The sequence below is a fragment of the Salminus brasiliensis genome, chromosome 8, assembly GCF_030463535.1.
Source record: "Salminus brasiliensis chromosome 8, fSalBra1.hap2, whole genome shotgun sequence".
Taxonomy (NCBI): Eukaryota; Metazoa; Chordata; class Actinopteri; order Characiformes; family Bryconidae; genus Salminus; species Salminus brasiliensis.
Genome location: NC_132885.1, coordinates 42439262 through 42451510, shown reverse-complemented (window position 1 = coordinate 42451510; position 12249 = coordinate 42439262). Strand labels below are relative to the sequence as shown.

Here is a 12249-nt window from a genome sequence, read left to right as displayed (position 1 = left end):
GAGAGAGGTTTTTCTTGTCACCTTGTTAATGTAATGTAATCAAACTGCTATAACCCCCCCAACTGATGCAGTTGGAGAATCAAATCCGCCGCTGCAAATCCACTGCAGTCGATCAATCAGGTCAGGTCCAGCGCCTGAAGTCTGAGCTACTCAGTAACCAAGCAATGGGAGCTGGATCACTGCACCCTAACAGCAGGATGGATGCAGGATAATGACTGAAATAGCTGTGGGATAACTGTGTTATGACTGCAGGGAACTTCAGGCAAGACAACTCCGAGATATCAGAGAGACAATTCCAAGATACCAGAGAGACAATTCCAAGATATCAGAGAGACAATTCCAAGATATCAGAGAGACAACTCCGAGATACCAGAGAGATATCAGAGAGACAATTCCAAGATACCAGAGAGACAATTTCAAGATATCAGAGAGACAACTCCGAGATACCAGAGACAATTCTGAGATACCAGAGACAATTCCGAGATACCAGAGACAATTCCGAGATACCAGAGAGACAATTCCAAGATACCAGAGAGACAATTCCAAGATATCAGAGAGACAATTCCAAGATATCAGAGAGACAACTCCGAGATACCAGAGAGATATCAGAGAGACAATTCCAAGATACCAGAGAGACAATTTCAAGATATCAGAGAGACAACTCCGAGATACCAGAGACAATTCTGAGATACCAGAGACAATTCCGAGATACCAGAGACAATTCCGAGATACCAGAGAGACAATTCCAAGATACCAGAGAAATATCAGAGAGACAACTCCGAGATACCAGAGACAATTCTGAGATACCAGAGACAATTCTGAGATACCAGAGAGATATCAGAGAGACAACTCCGAGATACCAGAGAGACAACTCTGAGATAACTATCTTACTTCAGGACACCTGTGCTAATTCAGAGAAGTACTCCCAGGGTAATTACAGGACTATTCTGTGGCATCAGTGAGATCATTCAGAGATATCTGTGAAATTGTTTGGTAATACAAGTGAGATAATCCAGATATTTCCCAGATATCTGTGTGATAATTCCTACATTCCTCCAAACACATTTCTTCGGTAACCTGCAAGAAAAAACAGGATACCTGCGAGTTAATTCCAGAAAATCGGACTAGGATTCAATCCTCCAGTCAGTGGCTTGATCCCCAGGGCCAGCATCCCCTGCTGAGGTGCCCCTGAGCAAGGCGTCCAACCCCTAATAGGTCCCTGCCCATCGGCCCAGGTGTGTGTTCTCTTTGCCCTAATCACCAGTGTGTAAGTGTGTGTGTGCTCATTGCCATGGAGGGGTTAAATGCTGAAGCTGATTTCTGCTGATCACTACTCCAGTACACACCGTACTCCTGGAAGTGTGGAGATGCCGGATGGACGGAGAAGCTCCACTGCAGGCCTAGACGTTACTCAGTACTTCAGTCGTTTCTGAGCTGCTGCTTCTGTTCTTCTGCTGAAGTTCTGTTTTGAAAGTGTACTTCTTCTCTTACAGCAGTTATTATTTCACTGCAGGACCGGAGCTTTCATCTGTTCTCATGAACGCAGAACCACAGAGCCGTCTGTAACTCGTGAGTCATACTCGGCTGTTTAAACGCCAAGGCCTTTCCGTCTGTCGCCTGCACTTTCAGCTTCGCCTTCTGATGGGACCCAGGTCCCGAGCATGCTAATAAAACTCAATCACAACCAAATGGCCATCTCTGAACGGCGAGGTCCGCCCAAGACAACAGATCAAAAACCCTCTCTCCTCAGCTTTTCTCTCGGCTGTTATTTCCATATTAATGTCTATGCTAATAGCACCTAAATTATATGCAAATGAATCTGATTGATTGACCCTGAGAGGCGGCTTCTACCTACCGGTCTCTGAGGAAACAGAGACAGCCTGCTGTCCCCGAGGTCAAAGCGTTCTTCCACACTATAAAAAACCCAGCTCAGCGGTTTGATTCAGACGTGTCGGTCAGGATCACATGCATAAATTATATTACATTAAAAAAACTTCACCTTTCAGTTCACTTCCTTTAGGACACAAACGTGTCCATTCATACAGAAACGTCCTGCTCATAAAGCCACCATAGCACCACTGAGGTGTGTCCTCCAGAAGACTCAACCAAAATCCACAGGCTATTTAACCAACGCATACTAAAATATCAATGCTGTAGATGTGATGGTGGGTCAGTAGGAGTGTACTGTAGATGTGATGGTGGGTCAGTCAGGAGTGTACTGTAGATGTGATGGTGGGTCAGTCAGGAGTGTACTGTAGATGTGATAGTGGGTCAGTCAGGAGTGTACTGTAGATGTGATGGTGGGTCAGTAGGAGTGTACTGTAGATGTGATGGTGGGTCAGTCAGGAGTGTACTGTAGATGTGATAGTGGGTCAGTCAGGAGTGTACTGTAGATGTGATGGTGGGTCAGTAGGAGTGTACTGTAGATGTGATGGTGGGTCAGTCAGGAGTGTACTGTAGATGTGATGGTGGGTCAGGAGTGTACTGTAGATGTGATGGTGGGTCAGGAGTGTACTGTAGATGTGATAGTGGGTCAGTCAGGAGTGTACTGTAGATGTGATGGTGGGTCAGTCAGGAGTGTACTGTAGATGTGATGGTGGGTCAGTCAGGAGCGTACTGTAGATGTGATGGTGGGTCAGTCAGGAGTGTACTGTAGATGTGATGGTGGGTCAGGAGTGTACTGTAGATGTGATGGTGGGTCAGTCAGAAGTGTACTGTAGATGTGATGGTAATAAGGTCTAGTTGGGTTTGATGGGGCTGAGATCTGCTGTTCTACTTTGGGGTGTAGAATAAATAAATGGACAGATATGTTAATGTATTCCGGTTGGAAAGCTGGTCTTTTTCGAGCAGTGTAGAACTGTACAGGATGAAGTGTGTGTGTATTTATTTGGAGTTGTGTTAACAGAGCTCAGAACACTGGAGGAGATTTGTGGAACCACGGAGTGTAAAGACTACATCAACAGAATTCCTGTTTCCTGAGCATGATCTCGTTTCCCTTAAACAGAAACAGATTTAACCCACCACAGACACAGGTGTTATTTGAGCTATATTTACTTTAACCTAGTAAGACGTTCTAGACGTTCTAGAGCGAACACAGCACTGGAAATATGTCTCAAGGTGAAGCCTGTAATCATTCGTCAAGGGTCGCGGTAACAGAACCCGGCTGGCGTAATTAAGGGCCATTAGAATCGTGTTGCACTGCAGGCCTCACGTCCTGCGAGGATCAAACCCCGGTGTTGGTTCTTGCGGGTCATGCGACTCTTCGTTCTACACTTTCGACGGCTCGTTGGAGTCCCACAAGGATTTAGGGGCTAATTAGCAACCTTCTGAACTGGATAACGAAGACTTAATCACACACTAGAGGAGGAAAAGACAAGAAAGGCTGTTTCCCAGAGGCGCACGTGAACGCAGAATAATGACAGGCTGTCAGAACGCCTGCGAAAATAACTCCTCGCCAGAAGAGGAGGGAACTATTTATAGCGTATATTATTTATAGTGTGTACAGTACATCCAGCTCAAAATACACTGGATGTCCAAATGTTTGTGGACACCCCTTCAAATGAACATATTCAGCTACTTGAAGTTTGCACCCATTGCTGACACGGATGTGAAGATGCACAAACACACACAGCTTGTCTAGTCCCTGCAGAGAAGTACTGCCAATAGAACCTATCAACATGACCCTATCAGCACCATGCTGTCTAATAATGCCAGGCGTGGGCTAGTAGAGGGGTATAAAGCCCCCCAGCAGCTGTGGAGCAGTGGAAGAGCTGTGTTTTCTGGAATGATGATGGTGGAGCTCCATCCAGTACTTTTGGATGGGTTGAGTTGGGATGAGTTGAGGATGATGAGGTGGGGTGGTGATCATCATCAATCATCCTGACCTCACTAATGCGCTCTTGTTCCTGGATGTAATCAAATCCTCACAGCAATGTTTCTCCTCCAAAATCTAGTAGAAAGCCTTCCTCGCTGGACAGTAGACTCCAACAATGTGTGCCTCTGTTTGCTTGTGGCTACTCCAAACACTTCACATTTCTCTTGTCCACCCTGTGACCTCGGGTTCTTCAGAACAGAGCCGTGTTTTGCTTCAGTCTTACTCACCTCTAAGCGCTCGGCTCTTCACGGCAGGCGTTTGGAGACTCGGTAAATGCCAGATCTAATCGAGTTTAGGGCTGGTCAGCTTCAGAAATGCCACTGGGGCACCTGCAGTGAGTGTGCCTGGTTTTATAATGAAGGATGTGATGTAAGCATTTACAGGCTCCGAAACATGAGCTATAAATGGTTTTTATAAGCTAATAAAAAACAATACATCATCACATGAAAGCAAAAGCCTGACCTTTTGACTTAAGTCAAATTTAAAAGTCAACTATTAGATTTTGACTAATGCCAGGCGTGGGCTAGAGGGGTATAACCGAGAGGAGGGAGGAACTGTGTTCCTGATTGTGGTACTCCATCCAGTATTTTTGGGATGAGTTGGAGTGTCAGATCTAATCATAACCTGAGTGTTGTTCTCGCACCCATTTGGCTGAATGCAATCAAATCCTCCTGCCAGCATGGTTTCAAAATCTAGTGTAAAGCCATCCCAGAAGAGTAGGTGACCGATGTTTGTGTCCTGTAGAGCTCTAGGGATGTAGCTGGGAGGTTTATGTTGGGGTTTATGTCGTTAGTGGGTGGTGCTGCTGGAGCTGAAAATGTTCTACTGGAGAACCTTTGTGCATGTGAGCAGAACCCCTCTGTGTGGAACAGAGTTAGAGCTCAGTAGAACCCAGATCATCTCAAAGCAGAAAAGTAGACCCGGCACCCCTAGATGGCGCTGCACAGACTGGCAGTCTTACTTGAGTGCTGCCAAGTACCTCAGAGAGAAGGAACCTGACAAAGAGGTTACCGACACAGAACCCACAGAACCGATTGTGCCCTGCGTGTGAATGAGTGGAGGAGGTCCGCAGGCCGACAGACCGACTGTAAATAAGTGCTTTAAACGTCTGCCTCACTCAGCGGACTGCTCTGCAACTCGCCGGCGGAGAGCAGGTTTGCGGCGGAACCTGAAGGAGAAGATAAATAGGGTTTATTTTCTCACCCTCAGCTGGAGAGGGTCGGCCATCGGAACTCAGCCTCTGCAGGAAGCTATATTTACATAAATGGGCCAAAGGAATAAACTCTAAGCCTAGAAAGTTCTAAACACATTCAGACCAGAGCTCCTGTGTGACCTACTAACCTCAGAAACTCGCCAAGAGCATGAAGAACCACCACCAAAGGCACCAAGACTCAAAAAGAGTACCCTTCTAACTGGCCACTTTATTAGAAACGCCTACCTTGCACATCAAATCACTGGCCACTTTATTAGAAACACCCTACCTTGCGCTTCAAATCACTGGCCACTTTATTAGAAACACCCTACCTTGCGCTTCAAATCACTGGCCACTTTATTAGAAACACCCTACCTTGCGCTTCAAATCACTGGCCACTTTATTAGAAACACCCTACCTTGCGCTTCAAATCACTGGCCACTTTATTCATCCTCACAATCATCCTCAAAACACTTCTATGGGTCCAGCCCTTCCCCGCCCCCTCCATCCATCTCAGCTCCACCGAGGCTGTCCTGGACATGCTCCACCAGACAAAGCCCCCCGTCTCACCCCTCCCCCAGCGGGTCCGTCTGTCTGTAATGATGGAAGAGGCTAAATTATTGATGCTTCTCGTTGTAATAGCTGACCTCTGCTCCTCATACGTGCTTTCTGCCTCCATGTTTTCCTCTCCCCCTCTCTCCTTACCCGCGCCCCCTCTCGCGCTGTGTTTGCTTCCCCTCTCCCGGTGGCCATGTCTGGTCATGCTGGAGAATGGAGTGTAATTCTAGCCCTGCGCTGCCTCACTGGTGTACAATGGAAGTGATGTACGGCTGTCTGCAGGCATAATCCATATCAATTATAGCAGTCCGGTGGTCGACTGGCTGCTCTTCTCAACTCACAGCCATCATCACAGCTTCAGACAGGCTGGACTGAGGGCAACAGAGCTTCTCCAACAAAAGCAGGAGAAACTCTTTATAATATCCTTGATTTCAGAAGAAATGATGAATGAGCAGGTGTCCCAATACTTTTGTCCATTTAGTGTATTATGATATACGCTGCAGTGGAGCTCCAGTCACTCGTTAGGTCAAACGGAACGGAGCTCGTGTTGTTCCAGGTGGTTTGGAGAATGTCTCTTAAGCCATACCGTTGATCTGAAATCCCCTCTGCCCTCCCTCTCACCTCTCTCACTCTATCTCATTTTCTCTCTGTCTCTCTCTCTCTCGCTCTTTAATAACCCCCACCTCCTCTCTAAATCAATACATATTACCCATAATGCATCACTCCACAGCCCTTATGACAGCACTATACTGCTGAGGCAGCACTCTGTGACACAGAGCCCCTCCACCACCCCCACCTTTCCGTTTCCAGTAATGAATAAGACCCCCAGACAACCTTAAAACCCCCAGACACTTTGTTCTCCCACCAGAACCCACCGCACAGTCAGGAGAGTCGGGCTGAGCGGCTTTACTCAGGAAGGAACTCACTGAAGCAGCAGTTCAGTGACCAATCGGGCCGGCGTGATTAATCTCTGAGCCCAGATTCAGCCCGTCAGCTGAGATCTCCTTTGGATGCTAGGCTAACGCTGCTCACACAATATGCATGGAGATCCGTAGGATATTAAAAAACACAAACCCTGCCAAACATCAAACCAAATGAAAACGAGATACATTTAAAACCTACTGAAAATATATATAGAACGGCTCGACCCGCCATCTTTTAGGACCCACATAAGACGAGCGTCCATGCTTTCTTCTGTCCTGCTCCGAAGTGGTGGAACGAACTTGCCCTGGGTGTCCGAACGGCAGAGTCCAACGCTCGCTTCCAAAAGTACATGGGCGAAGGGTAGTGTGGAGTGTTGTGGTCTCCAGACTGACTCCTGTATGTAGTATTATCTAAGCTTAGAGGGATCTTCTGGATCCAAGCCGATACAAACTAGCTAAGGGTATTTTCTGCTAAAGACCTTCAATGTAAAGGTAAACAGTTTGTGGAATTTCTCATAAACTCGTTAAATCATACAGAATTCAGAGTTTCCCACCACAGCGATATTTCCCAGCTTCCGACACCACTCGAATGCAGAGACCATCTGGACTGGACTTAGACTGTCAGCAGTGTTTGTTAGCAGTGTTAGCCTAGCATCTCCCATTGTAAACTAAATAAGCACTCATCAGATACCCAACATGTCTTATCTGATTGACTGGACTGAATCTGGTGTTGAGTTGAGGCTTCGAGTGGTCCAGGGGACTAGGATGTTGCCATGATGACCCGAGGATCGCCGGTTGGAAAAGCGGTAAAGCTGCCAGTCATCAGCAGCCGGAGCCTGAGAGAGCACAATCGGCCTTGCTCTCTCTGGGTGGCTAGATGGGTAGATGGCTCTCTGCATCTGGTCAGCACGGGCGTCTGCTAGCTGATGCATCTGAGCTGGGTTTGAGAATAGGCGATGGCTGGTTGCACACGTGTTGGGGGAGGTGTGTGTCAGTCCTCGCCCTCCCAGTGTCTGGAGCATCACGTGTGATGGGGGAGAGCACTAAGTAACTTTTGCCAGATCTGCAAGTTCTCAGACTCATCCTTGTGGAGGCTCTGCAGCTGGTTTATGGTGTCTGACAGATCCCTCACCCCACATCCTAAGGTGTCCGTAAGTCTTACCCACACTGCTCAGCTTACCTCAGGCTGAAACTCACTCCAGACTCATCCTTCAGCTCAGAGATGAAGATAAACACAGACACTCACTCACCTCCACATAGAGGATTGGGAAAATCCCAATCTTATCTCCCAGCATGCCTTCTGCCCAGTTTTCGTCCACTCTGCGGATCACCGTAAGAATCTCGTCCTGTAAGGAACAGATCATCTGTAAGTGAAGCATCAGGACTGCATTACAGTGCATTTATTCACACACACACACACACACACACACACACACACACACACACACACACACACACCTTATGACTCACAGGACTTGGTGCCAGATACCACAGCAGGCCACCTTCAGAGGTAGACTGTAGAATGAGCACATTGAGGAACAACTTACACAAATCAGCCATTACATTAGAACCATCTGCCTAATGATATGTGGGTTCCGCTTGTGTCGTCAAAACAGATCAGACCCTTTGAAGCATGGACTCCACAAGACCTCTGAAGGTGTCCTGCTGTGGTATCTGTGACACCAGGACTAACGTTAGCAGCAGATCCTCTAAGTTCTGTAAGTTGTGAGGTGGGCGGGACCTTAATGAGCATCACTGAACCTTAGGTTGCAGTTTCACCGGTAGGCACTTTGGGTAGGTGCTGACCATTGCATACCGGGAACACCCCACAGGACCTGATGCCTGATGTATTTTTGGAGATATTCTGTTCTGACCCAGTCTGACTCGTCTAGAACATCTCAGTGTCTCAGATTCTTACGCTTGTCCATCACCTTCAAGAACTGACTGACTGTGTAGATCCACCTCCTGACAGGAGCCACTGGAACCAGATCAGCAGTGTTATTCAGGTCACTCGGCACTGGTTTTAATGTTATGGCTATGTGATGGGTGTACAGTTTATATGTATTATGACCAAAGGAAGGAAGACGTTAACCCGACAGCTGGGCTCCTGCGCTGGCAGCGCTCTCTCCGTCTGAAATAAACAGTAAGTAAACTAGGCTACGGCAAACATTTGATGCAATATTCCAGTCATCCAGAGCCACACACTCGCCTGAGCGCTTCATGGAAACTCATTTCCATCTGTTTGATGATGAAGTGCATTAGCGCCAGAGCGAGCTGATACCAAACACGCAGAGGGAGGACTGAAATGACTCCTTCAGAGAGGATCAAAGCAGAACGAGCGGAATGAGAAACGCACACAAAGACGCCTCTCGCTGTTACACTATTGATAAATTACAACACTCATGAATCATGTATTGTAAAAGCAAACAGGAGAGAGATGAGCTGATTGTGAGTGAGAGAGGCTTCCTATCACGCCTTAGGCGGCCGCTTCCACTTCCTTCAGCTCGACTTGATACACAGTCAGGAAGAAAACGGGTGCGTCTGTTTGGGTATACTGGTGTCCCAATACTTTTGTCTATTATAAGGATTTAAACATATATACATACAGAAAGTTTTAGAGCACCTACAACAAGTGCTTGACATCCCATTCTAAAGCCATATCCACTAATATAAAGTCGGCCCCCTTCTGCTGCTCCAACAGCTGCCACTCTTCTGGGAAGGCTTTCTGAGAAGATGTTGGAGTGTGTCTGTGGGACGTTTAGCCCGTTCATCCTGAAGAGCTTCAGATAACGACGCTGATCTCCATTCTGGTTTAGTCCAAAGGTGTTGGGTGGGGTGAGACTGAATCAGACACCTGAATCCAGGTGTCCCAATACTTTTCTGCATATATATATATATACACACACACACACACACACGTGCAATGCATAAATTGCATGTGTCTTAGCACTTGGCATAGTATAAGGGCAAACCTATATACGAGCGTGTGTGTGTGTGTGTGTGTGTGTGTGTGTGTGTGTATATGCTAGAGCTGAGCTGTGTGGCTGTGCCAAGCAGATGGCAGGAAACAAGATTTTATTTTATTTGGTCCAAGAACACACACAAGGCTTTCTCTGTTCTCACACACACACACACACACACACAAACACCTGCCCTGTGGAAGTGGGGGGCTAGCTGTGTGACTGGGAGTTAATCAATCATCCCATCTCTGTCTCTTCAGTCCTTTCCTCTCTCCGTTTCCATCCCTCCTCTGCTCACACAGGCGCTCTGTTATCTTCCTGTGTGAAACTGAATCTGGAGATGTGCTCATGTCCTTTTCATCGCTGCTCCTGAATAAAGAGCTGTCATTCAGGCCTGGCTGGTGGAAATGGAGCTGACTGACTACACGGACGCTGAGCTGGTTAGGCCGAGGGGTTCAGCTCTTTTATTGGAGTTATTGGAGGATACTCTCACTACAGTCCAGCTCTCGCGTTCTCGGTCCACCTCTGATCTTCAGAAGTAATGAAGGCATCAGCAGCAGCAGTACTGATGTACAGTCCAGGTCTTAGGAAAACAGGTAATTGCAGCACACAGTGGATCTGCGAGGCCTTCAGGGAAAATTGGAGACCAGCTTTCAGGATGCAGAGCTGGCGCTCTCTCGCTCTCTCGCTCTCTCGCTTTCTCGCTCTCTCGCTCGTATATGAATGTGCTCCATGCTCCAGAGCGTCCAGCTGCTCTTTTGTGCAAACCGATCGTTTTCTCTCCCTGTCCGTTTCCTCCAGAGATGGACTGGGTGTCCCCAAAGGTCTGCCAGGGTCTCTCTCTCTCTCTCTCTCTCTCTCTCTCTCTCTCTCTCTCTCAGTAACACACACGTATCCAGCCCGGGCGCCGCGCTGCCAAGACAAACAGCGGCAACAAAACGGAGCCACGTTTGAAGTCGGAGATAAGGCGGCTGGGAATACAAATCGGGTGTTTACACCTCGACTGTGAGAACGTGTGTGAGTGTGTGCGTGTGTGTGCGTGTGCGTGTGTGTGTGTGTGTGTGTGTGCGCCTCTCTCTCCAATGAAACTGCTATGTGTGCAGCTGAATGAGGGAGAGTGAGAGCGGGCAACCGAGGGAAGCAATGAGTGAAATGGTGCAGAGGAGAGGGAGTGGATGATAGCGGGTTGGAGAACACAGCGGGCCATGAGTTGAAATTACCCATCGTTTAGCCCCGCCCACTCAGCCTACAGCAGTTTAGCCCCACCCATTCAGCCTACAGCAGTTTAGCACCACCCATTCAGCCTACAGCAGATTACCCCACCCATTCTTACCTACAGCAGTCTCGCCCCCCATTCAGTCTATAGCAGTGTAGCCCCGCCCACTTAGCCTACAGCAGTTTAGCCCCACCCACTTAGCCTACAGCAGTTTAGCCCCACCCATTCAGCCTACAGCAGATTACCCCACCCATTCTTACCTACAGCAGTCTCGCCCCCCCCATTCAGTCTATAGCAGTGTAGCCACGCCCACTTAGCCTACAGCAGTTTAGCCCCACCCACTCAGCCTCTCAATGGGAGTCAATGTAAAGAGATTTAATTCCAGGTAATCTTGGAGCATTTCTATTGGTCTATTCATCAGGAAGTTCTGATACAGTGTAAAGAACAACTGTGGGAGTAAAAGCTAAGCGGCCAGCGTCTCGGCTGATCGACTTTATGGTCGGGGGGTGGAGGTGGGGGGGGCGAGGGAGTAGGGGGGTGGAAATGATGCAAATTAGTTCCACACTAATCCCTATTCCATTAAGCGTCTACCTGAGGTGGTTGTCTCCTAATAAACTGCAGAAATAATCGGTTCTCCGCAGCAGGAAATCCAGAACCAGAATGAGGGGCCGAATCCGTAGACGGGGAGGGAAAGCGGAGCTGAATGGGAGTTGGTTAAGAGCTCGTGGTGTGCCAGTTTATCAGGCTGACAGGCTCTCAGATGCACGCCGCAGTGCGTAATTACACACACCGCTCCTCTAATGAAGCTGTAATGAGGGAAGGTCTGGAGGTGAGGGATGAGAACACTCCTCATCAGAAAAGAGAGAGAGAGAGAGAGAGAGAGAGAGAGATAGGCACACAGAGGGAGAAGGGGAGGATAACCATGGTCAGGAAGAAGGTGCAGGAGCAACAGGCCAAAGTAGCATTTCTACTGTGCAGCCGGTCAAGAGCAGTGGGAGACACTCATTGCTGACCCTGATGTGCAAATGCACACACACCCAAATAAACCTCTCTGGAGCAGATCAACATCATGACCCTATTGGCTCCATGCTGCCTAATAATACCAGGCGTGGGCTAGAGGGGTATAAAGCCCCCCAGCATTGAGGAGCTGTGGAGCAGTGGAGGAACTGTGTTCTCTGGAGTGATGGTGGAGGAGCTCCATCCAGTACTTTTGGATTAGGAGGGAAGGGGGGGGGGTGATGGGGTGGGGTCATGATCATCATCCAACATCCTGACCACACTAATGCTCACAGTAATGCTAAGAATCTAGTAGAAAGTTCAGCTTCTTCTCTGGACAGTAGAGACAGTTACTCCAACAGAAGCAGGATCAGCTCTTTTTTTACTATACTCGTAGGTGAGAAGGTGTCTCAATACTTTTGTCCATAAATGCCTATAATAACGATTAAAAGTGTGAAATGTAACCATGTAATGTTCAAGATTACACCTCAAACACACCTGCCAGACTTTACTGAAACTAGCTGAAGTCC

General features: G+C 48.0%; 1 protein-coding gene across 2 annotated transcripts in view; it reads right to left on the bottom strand.

Moving 5' to 3' along the window:
* LOC140561456 (E3 ubiquitin-protein ligase SH3RF3-like) overlaps window positions 1-12249 on the bottom strand; it is a 123588-nt gene that overhangs the window by 20278 nt on the left and 91061 nt on the right. For both annotated transcript variants that reach the window (XM_072686677.1, XM_072686678.1), the window contains exon 3: window positions 7798-7893. In XM_072686677.1, the coding sequence (XP_072542778.1) occupies window positions 7798-7893 (96 nt within the window). The remainder of the gene's footprint in view (window positions 1-7797; window positions 7894-12249) is intronic.